At 51.4% G+C, this 26,067-nt stretch overlaps 3 protein-coding genes across 3 annotated transcripts; 1 reads left to right on the forward strand and 2 right to left on the reverse strand.

The window, feature by feature from the left end:
- Nucleotides 1-3,367: 3,367 nt before the first annotated feature.
- Nucleotides 3,368-4,324, reverse strand: LOC129201171 (olfactory receptor 14A16-like). Its single transcript, XM_054812321.1, has one exon. The coding sequence runs from the start codon at nucleotides 4,322-4,324 to the stop codon at nucleotides 3,368-3,370; it is 957 nt and encodes a 318-aa protein (XP_054668296.1).
- A 4,582-nt stretch (nucleotides 4,325-8,906) lies between these two features.
- LOC129201172 (olfactory receptor 14J1-like) lies at nucleotides 8,907-12,488 on the forward strand. Its single transcript, XM_054812322.1, has 2 exons — nucleotides 8,907-9,404; nucleotides 12,240-12,488. Exons 1-2 carry the CDS (start codon nucleotides 8,907-8,909, stop codon nucleotides 12,486-12,488), a joined length of 747 nt encoding a protein of 248 aa, XP_054668297.1.
- Nucleotides 12,489-19,182: 6,694 nt separating this feature from the next.
- LOC129201173 (olfactory receptor 14A16-like) lies at nucleotides 19,183-20,139 on the reverse strand. Its single transcript, XM_054812323.1, has one exon. It carries the CDS (start codon nucleotides 20,137-20,139, stop codon nucleotides 19,183-19,185), a length of 957 nt encoding a protein of 318 aa, XP_054668298.1.
- Between the last annotated feature and the right edge of the window lie 5,928 nt (nucleotides 20,140-26,067).

Raw genomic sequence — 26,067 nt, forward strand, 5'->3', positions numbered from 1 at the left:
GTGCCTTAGGACAACATGTCTCCTCACAGGCCTTGGTGGCAGAGACGATTGCCAAGGGGACACTGACTTGGGTTCTCTTGGCGACTTCCAGCCTTGGCAGCGCCCTTTGCCATCTCCACCACACGTTGTCCTACGCTGTCCCACAGCTGCTTCTTTTCCCTGCACACTGTAGACACCCATCTCACTTCCTCACCTTGCTCTCACCCTGGCATTTCCATACATTCACGGACATCTGTCCACCCTCACGCTCTGTTCCTTGAAACACAAAGAGATGGACTGATCTCATACTCCTTCTGGATGACCTCTTGTACCACAGCACTACCCTTGGAGTGACAGTTCTTCCTCCTCACGTCCAGTCTCCACCTTCCACACTGCACTGTGTGGCAGCATTTCTCTCTCCTGTTGTTTCCTACCTCCAAGGAAAGCTCCACCATCTGAGAAACAACCCTTCAGGCAGGCATCCCAACCCACCAGTCTTCTTGAGGCCTTTCAGCTGAGCAGACAGAAGTAACCTCACCATGATCTCCCAAGGCTGCTAGCCTTTCAGCTTCTCAGATAGACACGACCAAGCCCTGTGCCTGCTGCTGTCCCATCATGTTCTCAGGCAGAACAGACATGACCACCAAGATATAAGCCCCCTTCCTGGACTAAGCCTAGGTCCTTTGGCAGATGGGATCTCACAGACAATGTGCCAACCAGGTGCCTTCTGCTGGCCTGTCAGAGACACTGGCAGATGTGAGCTTTAAAGCACATATCCCAGCCATGGGCCAAGGTCTGGCCTATCAGCTATTTCAGAATGAAGTGACCTCAGAGTCCCTTTCTCAGCCATGTTCCTGCTGCTGGCCTATCACCTCCAGAGGCAGAACTGACCTCACCTCCCCATTTGCTTCCTACTGGATTATGAGGTACTTATACACAATTGACCACATCATACCATGCCCAACCATCACCCTCTTTGTGGCCCAGTACCTGAGCAGGTATAAAGTAAGCTGCTTTCATCAAATTTATCCAGTAGATTTCCTACCAACAATTTGAGTGGAGAAATGTTCCTCAGAGGAACTGCTGTATTTCTACTGCTGCATTTTCTATCTCTACTTCGGCCTCTTTGTTTTGTCTTCTTCCTCTGTCGATTCTGTCTCCAAAAGCTCTCCAAGGGAGAGACTCATGGAATCATCAAATAACTCAGGTTGGAAGAGAGCCCTGAAGTTCCTCTTGTCCGGCTATCCTGCTCAAGGCAGGGTTAACCTGATGAGGTCGCTCAGAGGCTCTGCCCAGTTTGGCATCATCCACAAAGGAGCTGAAAATGCCCTCTGTCACATTGTACAGGGAGTTAATAAAGACATTCAACAGGGTTGGCCCAATCTGACTACATGGAGACTATGGAGACCATGTCAAAGCCCTTGCTAAGGTCCAGGTACGAAACATGCCCTTCTTGCCCCTACCCATGTGGGTTCAGCAGTCCCTTCCTTCTCCTTCAAGTGCCTGTGAATCCCTGCAGGTGTATTTGGCCCATCACCTTCTCACAGACTAAGGTGAGGTTGACCAGCCTGTAATTCTCCCAGTCCTCCTCCTTGCCCTTCTTGAAGAAATGTTTGATGTGTGCCCTTTCTGAGGATCCCAGAACCTCTCTGATTGCTCTGACACGTTTGAGGGCACAATCCAGAAAGGGTGATGTGAGCAGAGAGGAGTATTGGTACATGGTACAGACCACGGTACATCCAGGAGTTAGTGATCAGTGTCACAGAAAACCTGAGCAGACCCAGGCCTCTACTATGCTCTACGTACAGCTTGGCCTTCAGGCCGTGTTCTGCCAAGCTTATCCCTGGGATGCAGAATAAATTTGATTGTAATGAGAAGCGTGCAGGAAGCTCCCACCTGGTAGCGGTGATTAGACCTTCTGCATGTCCTTACCTTTATCTAAAACTACAACAATGACTTCACATGTGAAGAACCTCTTCTGGGGGTGGTAGAAATGATGACTTGAATTTTGTTGCTTATGAGAAAACACTGGCAGTGATCACAGGAGTGTTGTGGTTTAACCCCAGCTGCCAACTAAGCACCACACAGCCGCTTGCTCACTCCCTGCTGCAGTGGGATGGGGGAGACACTCGGAAGGGTAGAAGTGAGAAAAGTGGTGGGTTGAGGTAAAGGCATTTCAATAGGTAATGCAAAAGCTGCGCAAATAAATAAAGTAAAACAAGGAATTGATTTACCACTTCCCATCAGCAGGCAGGTGTTCGACTGTCTCCAGGAAAGCAGGGCTCCATCACATGTAATGGTTACTTGAGAAGACAAATGCCGTAACTCCAAACATCCCCCTCTTCCTTCTTCTTCCCCAGCTTTATAACGTTAAGCACGATGTCATATGGTATGGAATATCCCTTTGGTCAGGTGGGGTCAGCTGTCCCAGCCATGTCCCCTCTCAACTTGTTGTTCACACGCAACCTACTCGCTGTTGGGGTGGTGTCAGGATCAGGAAAGGCCTTGACTCCATGTAAGCCCTGCTCAGCAATAACAAATCCATCTCTGTATCATCAACACTGTCTTCAGCACAAATCCAAAACCCAGCCCCATCCTAGCTACTCTGAAGAAAATGAACTCTATCCCAGCCAAAACCAGCACAGGCAGCTTCCCCAGGCTGTCCAGTGACCACGGGCACAGGCTAGACCCTGCTCTGCTGGGCCTTCACGTCTGTCCCAGGAGGACTGGCTGTGCGAGGACACTGCTGTGTGCCCCCACCCTGCACACCCACACACTTTAGCTGCTCATTGGTGTTTTCATCTGTGGGCCACATTCTTGGGCATGTTCTTGAGAGCGACTTTGGAGGAAGACCAAAGCCTTCATGCACTGCCCTGAGGAGATGCCCTTTCATGATGGAACCACTCCTACGGAGGCCAGCTCTGTCACAGAAGTGCCCGTTGCCTGTCCCTGCCTGCGGTCACAGGACGACCACGCAGCAGGACTGTGACCAAGCTGCAGAGCAATCAGGCCTTCCACCAAAGCCAAGGGATCAGAAAGAGAGTGTGGAAGTGAAAAGAGAACAGCTCTGGGAGATCAAGTGCTTCCTGGCAGTGCTGCCATGCCAGGACTCTCTTCCCTGCCACCTCTGCACACAGGAACTTTCCTGCAGCTCCAAAAGCTCTTGGAGGAAGGATCTCAGAAAAAACCCCACCTGGCTGCTGGGTCCTTTATTTTACTTAAACACACAGAGAGCACAACTCCTCATTTACACAGCCACTCCGTCAGAAAAGCAAAGCAGAGACTGAATTAGAGAGGGGATGACAACATCATTACAAGTAAAACACCATCATCAACAATATAAATTACAGACGACAGGCTGGGCCTGTAATGAGTTAAATAATAGCTGTTATGCAGAAGAAGATGGGCAGTTTACTGCTTCCAAACAACATCCAGTCCTCAGTTTCCATGCTGCATCCTTGAGCTCCTGGTTCCTCATGCTGTAGATGAGGGGGTTCATGACTGGAGGCACCACTGAGTACAGAAATGATATGACGAGATTCAGGGTTGCAGAGGAATTAGACAGGGGCTTCACGTAGGCCACCGTGGCACTGCTGATAAACAGGGAGACCACGGCCAGGTGAGGGAGGCACGTGGAAAAGGCTTTGTGCCGTCCCTGCTCAGAGGGGATCCTCAGCACGGCCCTGAAGATCTGCACATAGGACACCACAATGAAAACAAAACACCCAAATGCTAAACAGACACTAACCACAATTAGCCCAGCTTCCCTGAGGTAGGCATCTGAGCAGGAGAGCTTGAGGATCTGGGGGATTTCACAGAAGAACTGGTCCACAGCATTGCCGTGGCAGAGGGGTAGGGAAAATGTATTGGCCGTGTGCAGCAGGGCATAGAGAAACCCACTGCCCCAGGCAGCTGCTGCCATGTGGGCACAAGCTCTGCTGCCCAGGAGGGTCCCGTAGTGCAGGGGTTTGCAGATGGCAACGTAGCGGTCGTAGGCCATGACAGTGAGTAGACAGTACTCTGCTGAGATCAAGAAGAAAAACAGAAAGAGCTGTGCAGCACATCCTGTGTAGGAGATGGCCCTGGTGTCCCAGAGGGAGTTCTCCATGGCTTTGGGAAGAGTGGTGGAGATGGAGCCCAGGTCGAGGAGGGAGAGGTTGAGGAGGAAGAAGTACATGGGGGTGTGGAGGTGGTGGTCACAGGCTATGGCAGTGATGATGAGGCCGTTTCCCAGGAGGGCAGCCAGGTAGATGCCCAGGAAGAGCCAGAAGTGCAAGAGCTGCAGCTCCCGTGTGTCTGCGAATGCCAGGAGGAGGAACCCGGTGATGGAGCTGCTGTTGGACATTTGTTCACTCTGAGCATGGATGACTGTTGAAAGAAAAGACATTGACAAGTCAGGGCAGACTTCTTTGAACCTGTCCTATGCTGTTTCCCAAAAAACCCCCTCAAACTTACTTCTTTTTTGGGAGGGAACTTTGTTCAACTCCTTTTTGTCAGCTCAGGTTTGTGCTACTGATTGAAGGCACTTTCTTTGAAGGGACAGAAATCCTCATCTTTCACCTTGCTCTCAGCCTGAACATTGGTGAGCCCTCAGGGACAAAAAGGCTTCTTATGCCCTAATCATAGAATCAGAGAATGGTTTGGGTTGGAAGGCACCTTAAAGATCATCTAGTTCCAACCCCCCTGCTGCAGGCAGGGACACCCTCCACTAGACCACATTGCCCAAAGCCCCATCCAACCTGGTCTTAAACCCTTCCAGGGATGCGGCTTCCACAACCTCTCTGTGCAACCTGCTCCAGTACCTCACCATTCTAACAGTAAAGAATTTCTTTCTAACATCTAATCTACATCAACCCTCCTTCAGCTTAAACCCATAATGCAGAGTCAGGAGAGCTAGTCTGCCCATGAGTGACCTGATGGTCACCACGCAGGTGCCCTGTGCTTATTACACCTCTCTCCGTTGGAGGATGATCTCACACACAATGGACTTGAAGAAGAAATTGAACTTTTGTGAGCTTGGAAGAGTCCCGTTTCAAAGTCCATTCCTCACAACTCTTCTCTCTTTCTCTAAGCAGCTGAGCAGAGAGTGATGCCGAGGGGTGGCCTGGCTCTCTGCTCCCTGGAGTTGTCCCTGCCAGGAGCCGTTTCTCTGTCTCCAAGTCTCCTCCCTGTCAGTGCTCACAGACCCCATCCCACCTGCTCTGTGCTCAGCTCTGCCCTGAAGACACCTCCTGGCAGCAGGGCTCTGCCCAGGGCACCTCCCTGTTAGCAGCTCCGCAGGAGTAGGTCAGAGAAGCACTGATGCTGCAAGCAAAGGTGATGGTGGTGCTGTCTGCTGGTAGAGGAGTGGGTGAAGGCACTTAGGAGGCTTCTGGCAGCTGTGTTGATCCCTCAGTGTAAGGGTTCAGGAGTCTCGGTGACTTCTTCCAACTTGACAGCTCCTCTCCCCTTTCCCTTAGGAGACAGCTGAGAAGGTAGTCCCTGCCTTGACCTTCCTCTTGAAATGCTGCTTCTCCCAATGTCCAGAGTGTGATTTTGAGCAGCCCTGCCCACACAGCACCGTCTCACCACCAAAAGGACCCTACCCTGCCCTGTCTTTCCACCCACAGCTTCTCCCCACAGCACCATGGGGATCTCCCCAGGCAGGCTGAGTGCTGACCTTGGCAAGGACTCTGCTCTGAAGGACAGCCCTGGGCACCCCTGGCTGCACACCCACCTGCACACCTCTGCCGCTCTCCCTCTCATGCCCTGACCCTCTGATGGTGCAGCAGGAAAACCCTGCTCTGGAGCACAGCCTCCTCCTCCTCTATCGAAGAGAGAGATCCCATAGGCTGTGGGTTATTTCAGCTTTAGGAGATCCCTCCATGAACTGCAGCTGCATTTCTCTGCACCCAGAGCCTTACCTTGTCAAGGGCTGTGATGATTTCTCCTCTTCTGAGCTCTCAGCATCCTCCCAGCCCCATCTGCCTTTAACCTCTCTCTCACTACACTTGACTGCCGTCACTGTCTGCAGGCAGTGCCCTCAGCCCTGCTGCTCTTTGCAGAGGAGCTGCTCCTGAGCAGAGCTGTCTCTCTGCAGCACTGCCTGCTCACCATGAGCTCCCTCCGTCCCAGGAGCCCAGCCCAGCTCAGCAGCAGAGCATCAGCCCAAGGTGGCACGTTCTCTGCCCTCCCAGGCTCCCTGGAGATGTCCCTGGGGCTCCCAGAGCTTACAGCTCTTGAAAGGCAGCAGGACCTCTCCTGGGGTAGACTCAGGCTGAAGTAATCACTATCTGGACTCTGAACACTGGAAAGACTGATTTTAGAAGTGGCATTTGTCCTGCCATGGATTTGACCTCTATGGCAGGTGTAAATGTTCCCCTCCCTTTACCCTTCTCCCTGTCCCATTGCCAGGCAGGACAGCGCAGCAGTGACAGGCAGGGATCATTCCCCCCTTCCACGGAGGGCAGGGATTCAGCTGAGTACATCAGGCTTCTCCTCTCTGCTGAGTAGCCTGGAGAGCGGAGTGGGGTTGAGCTCTCCCTCATGCACCCCACAGACTCACAGGAGGTAGGATTCCTCTTGCTTCAGCTCCGTGGGCACAAAATAGGTGCCTGCAGGCCAGCTCCTTCCCTGAGCTCCCACGGGGATCCATGGCGATGAAGGGTGGCAGGCAGCTGGTCACACACAAACAGCTGGTGGCATCTGAGGTGCCAGGGGTACTCCAAGACTCGTGGATGTGTTTGTGGGCTCTGATGGAGCACACCTGGGACACCCACACCTGCCTGAGCATCAGCTGTGGGGTCTTGGGGACGGGTGCCTTGGTCGCCTCAGCCTACACCAGATGTTTAGGGCATCTGAAAGCCTGCGTCATGGTTTAACCCACGCAGCTAAAGTAACCACACAGCTGGTTGCTCACTCTCCCCTAGTGGGATGGGGGAGAGAATCAAAAAGAGACAAAAAAAGGTAAAATATGGGCATTGAGAAAAAGACAGTTTTATAGGACAGAAAAGGAAGGGAAAAAAAATACAATAACAAACAAAACAAGTGATGCACAGCACAATTGCTCACCAACCGAAGCCGATATTCAGTTAGTCCTCAAGCCGAACTCCCTCCTGGCTCACTCCTCAGTTATACACGGAGCATGATGTCATAGGGTATGGAATATCGTTTGGGTCAGCTGTCCTGGCTCTGTCCCTTCCCAGCTTGTTGGGCACCCCCGCCTTCTCGTTGGCAGGCCAGCATGAGAAGCTGAAAAGTCCTTGACTGCCTGGCAACAACTAAAACCATCCGTGTGTTACCAACATTGTTCTCATCCTAAATCCCAAACACAGCACTATCCCAGCTGCTAGGAAGAAAATTAACTCTGTCTCAGCCAAAACCAGGACAGTCCATGGGACTCATATTTCCGTGGTAGCTGCTGGACTTTCAGCTGACCAAATGGAGGAGTGCGCCAGAAGGAGGGTCAGATCTTTCTCTAGGCGCTCTCCAGTGCACTCACTAGAGCTCAGCTCACTGCCAAACTCAGGCCCAAGCACATCCGTGCGTTGCAGGCACCTACATGATTTCAAGGAAATAATTGCAGTAGGGGATGGGCAGACACAGCATGGCCTCCCAAAGGGGTCGGGTGTGCCAGAACCGGAATGCCAGCATCACGGCAAAATGGCAAGGACCACCTTGTCTATGCACCAGGTGTGCCGCATGACTGGGAGGCACAACACACCAGGATCTCCACTCATGTCGCTATGCTCTCAGCCCCTAATGGTCCTCCTCTCCATTGTCCTCTACCCACCTCCCTGATGATATGAAGAAAAGCCATGCCACTGATGTCCACGGTCTGGCTGGATTGCAAGCTGACCTCACCCAGGGCCTTTCTCAGTGGTACCTTGTGTTCCTGGAGATTGGCACAAGGTGCTGCAGAGTCATCTCAGTCAGCAAATTCACAGATTCACAGATTCACAGATTGGTCGGGGTTGGAAGGGACCTCTGGAGATCAGCTAGTCCAACCCAACGGCTAAAGCAGGATCACTTAGAGCAGGTTGCACAGGATTGCGTCCAGGTGGGTTTTGAATCTCTCCAGAGAAGGAGACTCCACAACCTCTCTGGGCAGCCTCTTCCAGTGCTCGGTCACTCTCAAAGTGAAGATGTTTTTCCTCATATTCAGGTGGAACTTGCTGTGTTCCAGTTTGTGCCCGTTGCCCCTTGTCCTGGCACTGGGCACCATTGAAAAGAGACTGGCCCATCCTCTTGACATCCACCCTTTAGATATTTAGAAGCACTGATCAGATCCCCGGCAGCTCCCGGCAGCACCAGGCCGCACGCTGCTGCAGCGCCCCGGGGCAGCTCAGTCTGGGCAGTACAGGAGCAATTCCACCTCAAATGCACGACACGTTTTGCATTTGGGGTATCACCTGTATTCTATCTGTTTCAACATCGTGAAACTGTCTCAGTGAAAGGCCTTTGGGGGCTCTGACTAGCAAACATTGACTCTGACATGTGGCTATATAGTTAATCCTTTAGACATAAACCGTTGGTCAAGTCTGGGCCTAAGACTGGGCCCAGCTGAATAAGGGAAACTAATTAGCGTAGAACATTTTTAAAACAGAATATAGAACTTGGCAACACTTGAGTCAGGCCCCACAAACTCAGGCTTCGCCTGTCTCATGCTCCAGTACGAAAGAAAACAATTAGTAAAATAGTTGGAATGTAGAAACAGGACAAGAGAAGCCGTAAATTAGGGAACAGTCCTTGGGTATGAACTAGAAAAAGACACAAAGTCTGAGGCATCCTGATAAAGGGGGCCCAATATGCCAACAAGCCTGGGACCATCTGGGCAGGACGGATAACAAGGTTGCTGAGCTTACAAAACAGAGAGAGAGAAGAAGAGGTCACCCAACTGTGTACACTGAAGAAGAGGAGAAGAGGGGAACTATTGTCCCCTCACCATCATGTCCTACAACCACTACGTTGCCATCTGCAAACCCCTGCACTACGGGACCCTCCTGGGCAGCAGAGCTTGTGCCCACATGGCAGCAGCTGCCTGGGGCAGTGGGTTTCTCACTGCTCTGCTGCACACGGCCAATACATTTTCCCTACCCCTCTGCCACGGCAATGCTGTGGACCAGTTCTTCTGTGAAATCCCCCAGATCCTCAAGCTCTCCTGCTCAGATGCCTACCTCAGGGAAGTTGGGCTAATTGTGGTTAGTGCCTGTTTAGCTTTTGGGTGTTTTGTTTTCATTGTGGTGTCCTATGTGCAGATCTTCAGGGCCGTGCTGAGGATCCCCTCTGAGCAGGGACGGCACAAAGCCTTTTCCACATGCCTCCCTCACCTGGCCGTGGTCTCCCTGTTTATCAGCACTGGCATATTTGCCTACCTGAAGACCCCCTCCATCTCCTCCCCATCCCTGGATCTGGTAATGGCAGTTCTGTACTCAGTGGTGCCTCCAGCCATGAATCCTCTCATCTACAGCATGAAGAACCAGGAGCTCAAGGATGCAGTGTGGAAACTGAGGACGGGATGATTTTCAGAAGCAATAAACTGTTCATCATCATCTGCATATCACTCATAATGTAACTCATTGCAGCCTCAACCTGTCTTCTGAAGTTTTTGTTGCTGTTGTTTTTTTGGGGGGGGATTTCGTTTTTTTTCTTTTGTTTTACTGATGATAATGTGGTCCACAAAGCAATGTCATTATTCATGCCACTTCTGCATCAGGATCTACCTTTCCTGTGTGATCCAGAGAGTGTGTTAATGAGAAGCAAGACTGTCTGTACATTTAAAGAAATCAAAGGACCCTGCAGTGACTGGTTTGTTTGAGATCCTTCCTGAGAGACCTTTCTGGAGCTGCAGGGCAGTGCCTGTGTGCACAGGTGGAGGGGAAAAGAGTCCCAGCACAGGAGCACTGCCAAGCAGCACCAGCGCTTGGTCTTTCCTGAGCTGCTCTCTTTTCACTTCCACACTCTCTTTCTGAGCTCTTGTTTTGGTGCAAGGCCTGAGAGCACTGGCAGCTTGGTCAGAGTCCTGCTGCGTGGCAGTCCTGTGATCATAGGCAGGGACAGGCAATGGGCACTACTATGACAGAGTTTGCCCCCATAACAGTGTTTCCGTCAGACAAGAGGACCTCCTGAGGCAGTGCCTGAAGGCGTAGGTCTTCCTTCAAAGTGGCTGTCAAGAACAAGCACAAGAAAGTGCCCTGGTGAGGAAAACACCAGTGAACAGACCAAGTGTTTGAATGTGTGGGGTGGGGGAACGCACGCAGCAGTGTCCTCGCACAGCCAGTCCTCCTGGGATAGCCTTGAAGGACCAGCAGAGCAGGGTCTGGTCTGTGCCTGTGGTCACTGGACACCCCAAGGAAAGTGCCCCAGGGCAATCATCACAGACCAGCCCCTTGCAACCACCATTCCCAACACTGGCTTCTCACTCCAGCTCAGAGAGGTGGTTTGTCCCTCCTGTTCAGAAGGAGGACACTGCATGACTAGGTCAGAAGTCCACGTCTACATTTTACAGACGAGATAGAAGCATGCACATCATGTGCATGTGGGGAGATGAACCTGAGTGAGCATGAATGCCGTCAGCTGTTCCTCAGAGGTGCCATGAAGGCTCGAGGGACAGACAGTGTCTTGAGGTCACTTCACTGGGAGAGTAACTTCCCCTGGGAAACCACCTGAATGCAGCACTGGGATGGGCTTCCTTGGACCTAAGTCCCGGTGTCCATTCCTCATGCCGTGGGGCATCTCAGATGAGTGCAGGGCAGGGCGACACACTGCAGGGCTGAGGTGCCTCCCAGCCTCCTCCCGGAGTGGTAACAAGAGGCCAGAGAGACACTGTGACTGCTGCGATGCACTGCCTCTGTGTCTGCAAGGGAAGGACTCGTGGCTCTGAAGACCCCTGTGTATATGAGTCAATGAGGCCAGCTCAGGTGCGGACATCTCACAGGGCCTTGACGTTTCTATTTGTGACTGCAGGAACAACCCCCAACTTCCCCTTGAGATTCCTCTCAGCCGCCTTGGACAGGCTCATTGCAAATACTCCTGTCTGCTCGCGTCACCCTTTCTGGATTGTGCCCTCAAACGTGTCAGAGCAATCAGAGAGGGTTTGGGATCCTCAGAAAGGGCAGACATCAAACATTTCTTCAAGAAGGGCAAGAAGGAGGATTGGGAGAATTACAGGCTGGTCAACCTCACCTTAGTCCCTGAGAAGTTGATGGGCCAAATACACCTGCAGGGATTCACAGGCACATGAAGGAGAAGGAAGGGACTGCCGAACCCATATGGGTAGGGGCAAGAAGGGCATGTTTCGTACCTGGACCTTAGCAAGGGCTTTGACATGGTCTCCATAGTCTCTATACAGTCGGATTGGGCCAACCCTGTTGAATGTCTTTATTAACTCCCTGTACAATGTGACAGAGGGCATTTTCAGCTCCTTTGTGGATGATGCCAAACTGGGCAGAGCCTCTGAGCGACCTCATCAGGTTAACCCTGCCTTGAGCAGGATAGCCGGACAAGATGAACTTCAGGGCTCTCTTCCAACCTGAGTTATTTGATGATTCCATGAGTCTCTCCCTTGGAGAGCTTTTGGAGACAGAATCGACAGAGGAAGAAGACAAAACAAAGAGGCCGAAGTAGAGATAGAAAATGCAGCGGTAGAAATACAGCAGTTCCTCTGAGGAACATTTCTCCACTCAAATTGTTGGTAGGAAATCTACTGGATAAATTTGATGAAAGAAGCTTACTTTTACCTGCTCAGGTACTGGGCCACAAAGAGGGTGATGGTTGGGCATGGTATGATGTGGTCAATTGTGTATAAGTACCTCATAATCCAGTAGGAAGCAAATGGGGAGGTGAGGTCAGTTCTGCCTCTGGAGGTGATAGGCCAGCAGCAGGAACGTGGCTGAAAAAGGGACTCTGAGGTCACTTCATTCTGAAATAGCTGATAGGCCAGACCTTGGCCCATGGCTGGGATATGTGCTTTAAAGCTCACATCTGCCAGCATCTCTGACAGGCCAGCAGAAGGCACCTGGTTGGCACATTGTCTGTGAGATCCCATCTACCGAAGGACCTAGGGTCCCTCCAGGAAGGGGGCTTATATCTTGGTGATCATGTCTGTTCTGCCTGAGAACATGATGGGAGAGCAGCAGGCACACGGCTCGATCGTGTCTATCTGAGAAGCTGAAAGGCTAGCAGCCTTGGGAGATCATGGTGAGGTTACTTCTGTCTGGTCAGGTGAAAGGCCTCAAGAAGATTGGTGGGTTGGGATGCCTGCCTGAAGGGTTGTTTCTCAGATGGTGGAGCTTTCCTTGGAGGTAGGAAACAACAGGAGAGAGAAACACTGCCACACAGTGCAGCGTGGAAGAAGGAGACTGGACATGAGGGGGAAGAACTGTCACTCCAAGGGTAGTGCTGTGGTACAAGAGGTCATCCAGAAGGAGTATGAGATCAGTCCATCTGTGTTTCAAGGAACAGAGCGTGAGGGTGGACAGATGTCCGTGAATGTATGGACCTGCCAGGGTGAGAGCAAGGTGAGGAAGTGAGATGGGTGTCTACAGTGTGCAGGGAAAAGAAGCAGCTGTGGGACAGCGTAGGACAACGTGTGGTGGAGATGGCAAAGGGTGCTGGCAAGGCTGGAAGTCGCCAAGAGAACCCAAGTCAGTGTCCCCTTGGCAATCGTCTCTGCCACCAAGGCCTGTGAGGAGACATGTTGTCCTAAGGCACTGGGGGGGCCTCGTTGCCTCCTTGCACACCCCCAGTAAGGCTGGGAACTGCCATCCCGTTGTCCTTCACTCAGCACGACACCCCCCACATCCCACTGCCCCAGGAAGAGCCCTGAGCAAGGCATGAAGGACAGGATCTGCCTTCCCAGGGCCTGGGGGTCAGGCCTTGGCCCTTCTGCTTCATCAAACAAAAGCAGGGCTTTCTCTGCATCTCAGCTGCCTGCACATTACCTTTGCCTGCCTGCAATCATGGCCTCCAATTATCCCTTCTAACGAGTCCTCGGGGAGCCTTTGCTGGTCATGGTGCTCAGTGGGACTCAATGCTTCAAGGTACTCTGGGTTTTTTCCTTTTACACTGAGTCTTTGAGGGGTTTGTGCAATCTCCTCTCAGTACCTGAGGTTCGTTACTCAGCACCAAATACACCATGGGACTCATTAAAATAAGCCCTAACGAGCCATCTCTCTCCCTGTGATTTTCTTCAAGTCTTCAAGAGTTGTACAGATAATTGGAGCTGTTTCCTAGTGTAGTTATGGAGAAAGATTTCAAAGAACTTCTAACAAAGAGGAGGTTTTATTTCCAAGGGTGTATTTTACTACTTTTCAGTTTAGAGAAGAGGTGATGGCAGCATTCCCCAGTAGATCTTGCTCCAGGGTCTCTCCTAAGGACGCCTGGACAGGAGGAAAAGCACTCCCTTGAGGTCTGACACAGTATGGACAGCCTTCACCTCAGCTCCCCAGCCCCACCATTTCTCTCATTGGCCACCAGGGACTTTCCCTTACATCAGACTTCTCCACTGAATTCTGCAGCTGGATGTTACAGCTCCTTTGTACCAACCCGCACTTGCTTTCCTTAGAGAAATGGCTGCACATATTATTTTTTTTTTCCTATTTGCAAGCAAAGAAAAGTCAAGCACGATAAAGTTTCATCGACAATAAAACACACTCTGCACCATACGCTTACTACAAGCTGCCTCTAATGATGTTGCCTTTCTACAAGGGATAATCTTATGAGCAATGTTTTAGACAGGTAGGTGCCAAAAGCTAGCTATAAACACAGCTAAAGAGTTGGCTAAAGAGCAAATTAGACTAGTGTCGTGATTTAACCTGGTCGGCAGGTAAACCAACCCCACAGCTGTTCTCTAACTCCCCTTCCTGGGATGGGGGAGGGAATTGAAAAAGGAATAAAAGGAAATCTTGTGAGTTGAGATAAAGACAGTTTGATAGGACAGAAAGGGATGATGATGTTAGTAATAACAACAATAACAATAATAGAATATACAAAACAAATTATGAACAGCACAATTTCTCACCACCTGAAGTTGATGCTCAGCAAGTTCCTGAGCCACCTCATCTCCTGGACAACCCCCCAGTTCTATATGGAGCATGATGTCATAGGGTAAGGAATATCCCTTTGGTCAGTTTGGGTCAGCTGTCCTGGCTGTGTCCCCTCCCAGCTTCTTGGTGCCTCCCACCTTCTTGTTGGCAGGCCATATGAGAAGATGAAAAGTCCTTGACTGCTTGGCAACAACTAAAACCATCAGTGTGTTATCAACAATACTCTCATCCTAAATCCAAAACACAGCACTATCCCAACTGCTAGGAAGAAAATTAACTCCGTCCCTGCCAGGGGGAGGAGAAAAGTAGAGTGTAATGGAAAAGGCCTTTGTCTAGACAGTCTGCTGGAAAGATGACTTCAGAAATGGTTGTTGTTATCAGGAGAGGTGACAATATAGGAAAGATTAGAGAAATTAAAAACTCCATATAATGGGCAGAGTAGTGATGATGAAGGTACAGGGGAAGATCAATATTTCTTTTGAATATGCCTTTTCAAAGTTCACAGGCTTGGTAGAGGTCTCTTGTGAGTGAGGACGTGCAAAAGCTGCACCTGTCTTGGAAAGTGGCCAACATTGCGACCCAGGGAACCCCAGGCTGCACCAGCTCACTTTGGTGAGGAGTGTGCCATCAGGTAGAGTCTTCTCAGGTGACATATCTGGGCACCCAGATGAGAAGAACGTGTCCACGAGCCGTCAGCATGGACTTCCCAGGGTATATCATGCCTCACCAACCTGGTTGCCTTCATGACGAACTAACTGCAGTTATGCATGAAGGGAGAAGAGGGACTTTAGTGTCAATGACACTAAATGCGGGGGGGTGATCGTTCCTGTGCCTTAGTGAAGCCATTCAGGGGAAACATGCCAGGCAGAAGGACTGTCCTGTCAGGAACTTCATGACAGAGAAGACAGACAAAGGCCAGGTCCTGCACCTGGGACAGACTGATACCAGCAGTGGCCGGGGCTGAGGAATGCCTGGCTGGGGATCAGCCCTGCCTTAAAGGCCCTGGTGGTGCTGGGGGACAAATGACAACGATCGATCCCACTGTGCGACCTGCTAGCAAAGGCCACCAGCGGTGTCCTGGAGTGTGTGAACTGGAGTGTCAGCAGGAGAGTGAGGGAAGCGACTGTGTCCCCCTGCTTATGGCTCTGTAGACCACCTGTACGCTGCTGTGTCAAGTTTGGGGCCCCCACTGGGGAGGGGGAGGAGGAGGAGGGAGTGAGCAGCTGTGTGCCTGCTGGGCTGTTGGCCAGTCAAGCCACCCCATGGAGGAAGATGTTGATAACTGGGAGCGAGCGCAGTGGGAGGCCTCCGAGATGCTCAGGGGCTGGAGCACATGCCTGGGAGGAGAAACTGAGGGGAAGAACCTAGTTCAGCTGCAGAAGAGGCGGCCTCAGGAACCTCGTAGCAGCCTGCCAGTCCCTACGGAGACTTTTTCAGGAAGATGGAGCCAGTCTGGTCACCATGGTGCTTGGCAGGGGGAAAACAGACAAGAGTTAGATGATGGAATAAGGCAGGTTCAGCACAGAGATAAGGAAAATCATTTTCTCCACGAGGATATCCAAGCATTGGAACTGGTTTCACAGCAACGTTGTGCCATCTCTGTCCTTGGGTGTTTTCCAGCCCCCAATGGATAAAGCCTTGAGCAACACTGTCTGACTCCATACCTGATTCTGCTGCATGCAGAAGGCCACAGCAGAGACCTCCTGAAATCCCATTTAAGAAAGTCAAAACCAAAATGATGCAGCAGTTTCTTGCCCTCAAGGTCTGCATTTGATGACAGCAGGGAAAGTTCTCAGGTTCCCTGTGACCATGGAAGTAAGTCAGGTTCTTAGTTTAGTCAGAGCAGCTGCAGCTGTCATGCCTTGCTCCAGGCACTGCTGCTCAGGTGCAGGCCTGCTTGACAGGTATCCCCAAACTGTCCTGACCATTTCCTTTGCTTCACCATTCATTCCCTTTTCAATCCTTTCCCACCTCTCCAGTCCTACTCCTTATCCCCTCCCATGCAAAAAGACAACCCCTTTTATCCATTTCCTCACAGGCCCTGCACATTCTCCCTTTGAACCCTTATTTGGTGTTTCTGAGGTGGTTATAACGGTGCTTTCTGCCTTGATTAGCAACTACACTACACTAGTACTCTTTTTCTCATCTGTAGTGTCCTGTAGCTACCTGAGTTATCACCTTGTTAGAGGCACCATGACTCAGGATGAACATCAGCACAGGTACTTTCAGTGTTGGAGGTTCATTCCAGAGGGGCCTCGATACACCTGGGGATTAGGCCAACAGAAACTTGAAGGTTTAGAATGAAAGGTCATCTCATGGTGCTTGACTGAACATGATGACCCTCAGCAGTGAGCATTCTCCAGCTCCTAGGCATGCACACAACATGGAAAAATCCTTTTCATCCCTGACTTGCAGAAGAGATGTCTTCCTTCCTGACATCTTCCCAGGACAAACCTCCTCCTCTTCCCCATACACAGGTACCAGCTGCTTTCATTTCTGGGCTCAGATATGGTTTCAGCATTTACTAAAATCATCAGCCGTCTCCTTGTTTCTCACTAACATCCCTTGACCTTCTCTCTGAGACCTACACATGGACAACCACTGCTGCTCAGGGTTTCTTGCTCTTCAGAAGAGGCCTTCACATTCCTGGTGCTTATTAACTATCTTTCTGGCTCCCTCCAGAGCTCATGGCAAACTTTTGTCTGTAACAGGGCCTTTATGAAATCGTTGTCCTTTTAAGATCTTCTGTGCATAAAGAATAGCCACAGAAAAGCACCAAATACACCAAAACAGGTGTGGAATGAAGTGCCAGTGAGAAGGAGCTGAGCAACACCCAAGGCTGTGGCTTCCTGGCAAGGAATCTCTGCGGTTTGTCACTTTTTCTCATGAAAGAAACAGGGAAACAGTCTATCCCATAGAGCTCTGCAGAAGGAAGATGGAGCTGTACGTAGCGTGAGGTGATACGAGTGGGATCAGCAGGTAGAGAAGATTTTTGTAGGGAAGTCTTTACAAAGGAGTACCCTGACTTCACCCCAATAGAAAACAGAGACCAGTGCTGATGTGATGGGGAGAAGTGTTCTGGGGTAAGTGCGGATGAGAGAAGTTTGGAGACATTTGGTTTGAAGAGATTTGAGGTAGTACTTTCCCGGTCTGAGCAGCCTGAGCTTTGGAGCCGAGGGAAAACAAAGAAGCTCTCAAGGATGTTTTGGACTTAGTGGTACTATCGCTGACGGCAGCAACAGGACAGTGCTGTAAGAGACCTCCTTCATATTGTTGCTGGTCAACCAATGCTCTTTAATTTAGGTTTTACTAAATTAGTTCAGAGTGGTTAGCCTCTGGCATGCAATTTTTAGAACAGTGCTTTAAGTTTGCACGGCAAGGTTTTGGTAGCGGGGGGGCTACAGGGATGGCTTCTGTGAGAAGCTGCTGGAAGCTTCCCCTCTGTCTAAGAGAGCCAATGCCAGCCGGCTCCGAGATGAACTCACTGCTGGCCAAGGCCAAGCCAATCAGCGACGATGGTAGCACCTCTGGGATTACATATTTAAGAAAGAAAAAAAAAAACCCAAACCAACAAAAAAACCCCAAAAAACCAAAACAGGAGCAATTTTTGCAGTGAGAGAGATTGCAAATACGTAAAAAAAAAGAACCCTGCAGACACCCGGGTCAGTGCAGAAGGAGGGGGAGGAGGTGCTCCCGGCACCAGAGCAGAGATTCCCCTGCAGCCCTTGTAGAAGACCATGGTGAGACAAGCTTTTCTCCTGCAGCCCATGGAGGTTGATGGTGGAGCAGATATCCACCTGCAGCCCCTGGAGGACCCCAGAGTAGGGCAGGTGGAGACACCTGAAGGAGGCTGCGACCCCATGGGAAGCCCGCGCTGGCTCAAACTCCTTGCAGGACCTGTGGCCTTGTGAGGAGAGGAGCCCACGCCGGAGCAGGTTTTCTGTCAGGACTTGTGACCCCGTGGGGGACCCACGCTGGAGCAGTCTGCTCCTGAAGGTCTGCACCCCATGGAAGGGACCCACGCTGGAGCAGTTCGTGAAGAACTGAAGCTTGTGGGAAGGACTCCCATTGAAGAAGTTCACGGAGGACTGTCTGCTTCGAGAGAAACCGCACGCCAGAGCAGGGGAAGAGTGTGAGGAGTCCTGCCCCTGAGGAGGAAGGAGCGGTAGAGACAACCTGTGATTAACTGAACATCAACCCCCATTCCTCGTACCTCTGTGCTGCACGCGGGGAGGAGATAGAGCAATCGGGAGTGAAGTTAAGCCTGGGAAGAAGGGAGAGGTGGGGGGAAGGTGTTTTTAAAATTAGGGTTTCTTTCTCATTCCTCGACTCTGGTTTGATTGGTAAAAAATTAGATTAATTTTCCCGAGTTGAGTCTGTTTTGCCCATTATGGTAATTCCTGAGTGATCTCTCCCTGTCCTTATCTCGACCCACGAGCCTTTCCGTGTATTTTCTCTCCCCTGTCCATCTGAGGAAGGGAGTGACAGAGTGGCTTTTGGTGGGTACCTGATGTCCAGCCAGGGCCAACCCACCCCAGTCTCTCACTGCTAACTCCTCCTTTCTGCACTCTTCCCCATTCTTCCTACACTCAGCCCCAACCAGGTCCAATGTGTGGCTTCAGAGGCAGCCTTGCTCCAGGGTCTGCCAGGGTCTGGGCCAGAAGAGAGCCCAGGCAGAGCTGGTCATTTCCATGATACAGGCTCTGAGCCCAGCAGGATGGTGGAGATGGCCTCGTAGCAAGACTAACCCATAAACGTGGGGTGAGCAGCCAGTGCTGGAAATGGCTGATGAGAGAGGCTGGGGGGTGATGAATTCCCTGGGACACCTTCCTGTTCAATCCATGCCACCAAAGGCACAGACTGACCTCCTCTCTCCTGCGCCTGAATGTCTTAGCTCCCAACCATGAGTCCTGGCTCTGTACGATCCTGCAGATCCAAAAAGGTCTTGGAGGAAGAATCTCAAAAAAAAAAAGATAAAACAAGGAGCTGCAGGGCCCTTTTTATTTGTTTAAACACACAGAGAGCAGGGATCTTCATTTACACAGCCACTCAGAAAAGAAAAGAAAAGCAGACAGTAAATGAGAAAGGGGATGACAACCTCATTACAAGTAAAACACTACCACCAGTAGCAAAAATTACAGCTTACAGGCTGGGTCGGTAATAAGTTACATAATAAATGCTATGCAGAAGAAGGTGGGCAGTTTATTGGATCGGAATAACATCTGGTCATGAGTTTCCACACTGCATCCCTGAGCTCCTTGTTCCTCATGCTGTAGATGAGGGGGTTCATGGCTGGAGGTACCACCGAGTACAGAACTGACACCACCAGGTCCAGAGAAGGGGAGGAGACAGACGGGGGCTTCAGGTCAGCAAACGTGCCAGAGCTGATAAACAGGGAGACCACGGCCAGGTGAGGGAGGCACATGGAAAAGGCTTTGTGCCGTCCCTGCTCAGAGGGGATCCTCAGCACGGCCCTGAAGATCTGCACATAGGACACCACAATGAAAACAAAACACCCAAAGACTAAACAGACACTAACCACAATTAGCCCAACTTCCCTGAGGTAGGCATCTGAGCAGGAGAGCTTGAGGATTTGGGGGATTTCACAGAAGAACTGGTCCACAGCATTGCCGTGGCAGAGGGGTAGGGAAAATGTATTGGCCGTGTGCAGCAGAGCAGTGAGAAACCCACTGCCCCAGGCAGCTGCTGCCATGTGGGCACAAGCTCTGCTGCCCAGGAGGGTCCCGTAGTGCAGGGGTTTGCAGATGGCAACGTAGCGGTCATAGGACATGACGGTGAGGAGAAAATACTCTCCTGAAATGAAAAAAAGAAACAGAAAGAGCTGTGCAGCACATCCTGCATAGGAAATGGATCTGTTGTCCCAGAGAGAATTGGCCATGGCTTTGGGGAGAATGGTGGAGATGGAGCCCAAGTCAAGGAGGGAGAGGTTGAGGAGGAAGAAGTACATGGGGGTGTGGAGGCGGTGGTCACAGGCTGTGGCAGTGATGATGAGGCCGTTTCCCAGGAGAGCAGCCAGGTAGATGCCCAGGAAGAGCCAGAAGTGCAAGAGCTGCAGCTCCCGTGTGTCTGCGAATGCCAGGAGGAGGAACTGGGTGATGGAGCTGCTGTTGGACATTTGTTCACTCTGGGCTTGGGGAACTGTTGAAAGAGGACATTGACAAGTCAGGGCAGACTTCTTTGAGCCTGTCCTATGCTGTTTCTCAAAAAAATCCCCTCAAAATTGCTTCTCTTTTTTGGGAGGGAACTTTGTTCAATTCCTTTTTCTGAGCTCACCTTTGTGCTGCTGAGTGAGGGCACCTTCCCTGAAGGGGCAGAAATCCTCATCTTTCACCTTGCTCTCAGCCTGGACACTGGTGAGCCCTGAGGGACAAAAGGGCTCCCTGATCCCTAATGCAGAGTCAGGAGAGCTGGTCTGCCCACGAGTGACCTGATGGTCACTACGCGGGTGCCCTGTGCTACTTATACACCTCTCTCTGTTGGAGGATGATCTCACACACAATGGACTTGAAAGAGAAACTGGACTTGAGAGCTTGGAAGAGTCCCGTTTCAAAGTCCATTTCTCACAACTCTTCTCTCTTTCTCTAAGCAGCTGAGCAGAGAGTGATGCCGAGGGGTAGCCTGGCTCTCTGCTCCCTGGAGTTGTCCCTGCCGGGAGCCGTTTCTCTGTCTCCAAGTCTCCTCCCTGTCAGTGCTCACAGACCCCATCCCACCTGCTCTGTGCTCAGCTCTGCCCTGAAGACACCTCCTGGCAGCAGGGCTCTGCCCAGGGCACCTCCCTGTTAGCAGCTCCGCAGGAGTAGGTCAGAGAAGCACTGATGCTGCAAGCAAAGGTGATGGTGGTGCTGTCTGCTGGTAGAGGAGTGGGTGAAGGCACTTAGGAGGCTTCTGGCAGCTGTGTTGATCCCTCAGTGTAAGGGTTCAGGAGTCTCGGTGACTTCTTCCAACTTGACAGCTCCTCTCCCCTCTCCCTTAGGAGACAGCTGAGAAGGTAGTCCCTGCCTTGACCTTCCTCTTGAAATGCTGCTTCTCCCAATGTCCAGAGTGTGATTTTGAGCAGCCCTGCCCACACAGCACCGTCTCACCACCAAAAGGACCCTACCCTGCCCTGTCTTTCCACCCACAGCTTCTCCCCACAGCACCATGGGGATCTCCCCAGGCAGGCTGAGTGCTGACCTTGGCAAGGACTCTGCTCTGAAGGACAGCCCTGGGCACCCCTGGCTGCACACCCACCTGCACACCTCTGCCGCTCTCCCTCTCATGCCCTGACCCTCTGATGGTGCAGCAGGAAAACCCTGCTCTGGAGCACAGCCTCCTCGTCTATCGAAGAGAGAGATCCCATAGGCTGTGGGCTATTTCAGCTTTAGGAGATCCCTCCACAAACTGCATCTGCATTTCTCTGCACCCAGAGCCTTACCTTGTCAAGGGCTGTGATGATTTCTCCTCTTCTGAGCTCTCAGCATCCTCCCAGCCCCATCTGCCTTTAACCTCTCTCTCACTACACTTGACTGCCGTCACTGTCTGCAGGCAGTGCCCTCAGCCCTGCTGCTCTTTGCAGAGGAGCTGCTCCTGAGCAGAGCTGTCTCTCTGCAGCACTGCCTGCTCACCATGAGCTCCCTCCGTCCCAGGAGCCCAGCCCAGCTCAGCAGCAGATCATCAGCCCAAGGTGGCACGTTCTCTGCCCTCCCAGGCTCCCTGGAGATGTCCCTGGGGCTCCCAGAGCTTACAGCTCTTGAAAGGCAGCAGGACCTCTCCTGGGGTAGACTCAGGCTGAAGTAATCACTAACTGGACGCTGAACACTGGAAAGACTGATTTTAGAAGTGGCATTTGTCCTGCCATGGATTTGACCTCTACGGCAGGTGTAAATGTTCCCCTCCCTTTACCCTTCTCCCTGTCCCATTGCCAGGCAGGACAGCGCAGCAGTGAAAGGCAGGGATCATTCCCCCCTTCCACGGAGGGCAGGGATTCAGCTGAGTACATCAGGCTTCTCCTCTCTGCTGAGTAGCCTGGAGAGCGGAGTGGGGTTGAGCTCTCCCTCATGCACCCCACAGACTCACAGGAGGTAGGATTCCTCTTGCTTCAGCTCCGTGGGCACAAAATAGGTGCCTGCAGGCCAGCTCCTTCCCTGAGCTCCCACGGGGATCCATGGCGATGAAGGGTGGCAGGCAGCTGGTCACACACAAACAGCTGGTGGCATCTGAGGTGCCAGGGGTACTCCAAGACTCGTGGATGTGTTTGTGGGCTCTGATGGAGCACACCTGGGACACCCACACCTGCCTGAGCATCAGCTGTGGGGTCTTGGGGACGGGTGCCTTGGTCGCCTCAGCCTACACCAGATGTTTAGGGCATCTGAAAGCCTGCGTCATGGTTTAACCCACGCAGCTAAAGTAACCACACAGCTGGTTGCTCACTCTCCCCTAGTGGGATGGGGGAGAGAATCAAAAAGAGACAAAAAAGGTAAAATATGGGCATTGAGAAAATGTTTTATAGGACAGAAAAGGAAGAATATAACAACAACAACAACAACAACAACAACAATAATAATAATAATAATAATGGAATAATATACAAACCAAGTGATGCACAGCACAATTGCTTACCAACCGAAGCCGATATTCAGTTAGTCCTCAAGCTGAACTCCCTCCTGGCCCACTCCTCAGTTATACACGGAGCATGATGTCATAGGGTATGGAATATCGTTTGGGTCAGCTGTCCTGGCTCTGTCCCTTCCCAGCTTGTTGGGCACCCCCGCCTTCTCGTTGGCAGGCCAGCATGAGAAGCTGAAAAGTCCTTGACTGCCTGGCAACAACTAAAACCATCCGTGTGTTACCAACATTGTTCTCATCCTAAATCCCAAACACAGCACTATCCCAGCTGCTAGGAAGAAAATTAACTCTGTCTCAGCCAAAACCAGGACAGTCCATGGGACTCACATTTCCGTGGTGGCTGCTGCACTTTCAGCTGACCAAATGGAGGAGTGCGCCAGAAGGAGGGTCAGATCTTTCTCTAGGCGCTCTCCAGTGCACTCACTAGAGCTCAGCTCACTGCCAAACTCAGGCCCAAGCCCATCCGTGCGTTGCAGGCACCTACATGATTTCAAGGAAATAATTGCAGTGGGGGATGGGCAGACACAGCATGGCCTCCCAAAGGGGTCGGGTGTGCCAGAACCGGAATGCCAGCATCACGGCAAGATGGCAAGGTCCACCTTGTCTATGCGCCCAGGTGTGCCGCATGACTGGGAGGCACAACACACCAGGGTCTCCACTCATGTCGCTATGCTCTCAGCCCCTAATGGTCCTCTTCTCCATTGTCCTCTACCCACCTCCCTGATGATATCAAGAAAAACCATGCCACTGATGTCCACAGTCTGGCTGGATTGCAAGCTGACCTCACCCAGGGCCTTTCTCAGTGGTACCTTGTGTTCCTGGAGATTGGCACAAGGTGCTGCAGAGTCATCTCAGTCAGCAAATTCACAGATTCACAGATTCACAGATTGGTCGGGGTTGGAAGGGACCTCTGGAGATCAGCTAGTCCAACCCAACGGCTAAAGCAGGATCACTTAGAGCAGGTTGCACAGGATTGCGTCCAGGTGGGTTTTGAATCTCTCCAGAGAAGGAGACTCCACAACCTCTCTGGGCAGCCTCTTCCAGTGCTCGGTCACTCTCAAAGTGAAGATGTTTTTCCTCATATTCAGGTGGAACTTGCTGTGTTCCAGTTTGTGCCCGTTGCCCCTTGTCCTGGCACTGGGCACCATTGAAAAGAGACTGGCCCATCCTCTTGACATCCACCCTTTAGATATTTAGAAGTACTGATCAGATCCCCGGCAGCTCCCGGCAGCACCAGGCCGCACGCTGCTGCAGCGCCCCGGGGCAGCTCAGTCTGGGCAGTACAGGAGCAATTCCACCTCAAATGCACGACACGTTTTGCATTTGGGGTATCACATGTATTCTATCTGTTTCAACATCGTGAAACTGTCTCAGTGAAAGGCCTTTGGGGGCTCTGACTAGCAAACGTTGACTCTGATATGTGGCTATATATATAATCCTTTAGACATAAACCGTTGGTCAAGTCTGGGCCTAAGACTGGACCCAGCTGAATAAGGGAAACTAATTAGTGTAGAACAATTTCAAAACAGAATATATAATTTGGCTACACTTGAGTCAGGCCCCACAAACTCAGGCTTCGCCTGTCTCATGCTCCAGTACAAAAGAAAACAATTAGTAAAATAGTTGGAATGTAGAAACAGGACAAGAGAAGCCATAAATTAGGGAACAGTCCTTGGGTATGAACTAGAAAAAGACACAAAGTCTGAGGCATCCTGATAAAGGGGGCCCAATATGCCAACAAGCCTGGGACCATCTGGGCAGGACGGATAACAAGGTTGCTGAGCTTGCAAAACGGAGATAATGAAGAAGAGGTCACCCAACTGTGTACACTGAAGAAGAGGAGAAGAGGGGAACTATTGTCCCCTCACCATCATGTCCTACAACCACTACGTTGCCATCTGCAAACCCCTGCACTACGGGACCCTCCTGGGCAGCAGAGCTTGTGCCCACATGGCAGCAGCTGCCTGGGGCAGTGGGTTTCTCACTGCTCTGCTGCACACGGCCAATACATTTTCCCTACCCCTCTGCCACGGCAATGCTGTGGACCAGTTCTTCTGTGAAATCCCCCAGATCCTCAAGCTCTCCTGCTCAGATGCCTACCTCAGGGAAGTTGGCCTTCTTGTGGTTAGTGCCTGTTTAGGATTTGGGTGGTTTTTGTTTTCATTGTGGTGTCCTATGTGCAGATCTTCAGGGCCGTGCTGAGGATCCCCTCTGAGCAGGGACGGCACAAAGCCTTTTCCACATGCCTCCCTCACCTGGCCGTGGTCTCAATGTTTATCAGCACTTGCATATTTGCCTACCTGAAGACCCCCTCCATCTCCTCCCCATCCCTGGATCTGGTAATGGCAGTTCTGTACTCAGTGGTGCCTCCAGCCATGAATCCTCTCATCTACAGCATGAGAAACCAGGAGCTCAAGGATGCAGTGTGGAAACTGAGGACGGGATGATTTTCAGAAGCAATAAACTGTTCATCATCATCTCCATATCACTCATAATATAACTCATTGCAGCCCCAACCTGTCTTCTGAAGTTTTTGTTGCTGTTGTTTTTTTGGGGGGGGATTTCATTTTTTTTCTTTTGTTTTACTGATGATAATGTGGTCCACAAAGCAATGTCATTATTCATCCCACTTCTTCTGCATCAGGATCTACCTTTCCTGTGTGATCCAGAGAGTGTGTTAATGAGAAGCAAGACTGTCTGTACATTTAAAGAAATCAAAGGACCCTGCAGTGACTGGTTTGTTTGAGATCCTTCCTGAGAGACCTTTCTGGAGCTGCAGGTCAGTGCCTGTGTGCACAGGTGGAGGGGAAAAGAGTCCCAGCACAGGAGCACTGCCAAGCAGCACCAGCGCTTGGTCTTTCCTGAGCTGCTCTCTTTTCACTTCCACACTCTCTTTCTGAGCTCTTCTTTTGGTGCAAGGCCTGAGAGCACTGGCAGCTTGGTCAGAGTCCTGCTGCGTGGCAGTCCTGTGATCATAGGCAGGGACAGGCAATGGGCACTACTATGACAGAGTTTGCCCCCATAACAGTGTTTCCGTCAGACAAGGGGACCTCCTGAGGCAGTGCCTGAAGGCGTAGGTCTGCCTTCAAAGTGGCTGTCAAGAACAAGCACAAGAAAGTGCCCTGGTGAGGAAAACACCAGTGAACAGACCAAGTGTTTGAATGTGCAGGGTGGGGGAACGCACGCAGCAGTGTCCTCGCACAGCCAGTCCTCCTGGGATAGCCTTGAAGGACCAGCAGAGCAGGGTCTAGTCTGTGCCCATGGTCACTGGACACCCCAAGGAAAGTGCCCCAGGGCAATCATCACAGGCCAGCCCCTTGCAACCACCATTCCCAACACTGGCTTCTCACTCCAGCTCAGAGAGGTGGTTTGTCCCTCCTGTTCAGAAGGAGGACACTGCATGACTAGGTCAGAAGTCCACGTCTACATTTTACAGACG

The sequence above is a fragment of the Grus americana genome, unplaced genomic scaffold (genome assembly GCF_028858705.1).
Source record: "Grus americana isolate bGruAme1 unplaced genomic scaffold, bGruAme1.mat scaffold_82, whole genome shotgun sequence".
Taxonomy (NCBI): Eukaryota; Metazoa; Chordata; class Aves; order Gruiformes; family Gruidae; genus Grus; species Grus americana.

Coding starts and splice junctions, on each gene's coding strand:
- LOC129201171 (XM_054812321.1), bottom strand. CDS start 4,324: ATGTCCAACAGCAGCTCCATCACCGGGTTCCTCCTCCTGGCATTCGCA.
- LOC129201172 (XM_054812322.1), top strand. CDS start 8,907: ATGTCCTACAACCACTACGTTGCCATCTGCAAACCCCTGCACTACGGG. Junction 9,405..12,239: donor TGTACTCAGTGGTGCCTCCA/GCCATGAATCCT, acceptor GTTGTTTCTCAG/ATGGTGGAGCTTTCCTTGGA.
- LOC129201173 (XM_054812323.1), bottom strand. CDS start 20,139: ATGTCCAACAGCAGCTCCATCACCCAGTTCCTCCTCCTGGCATTCGCA.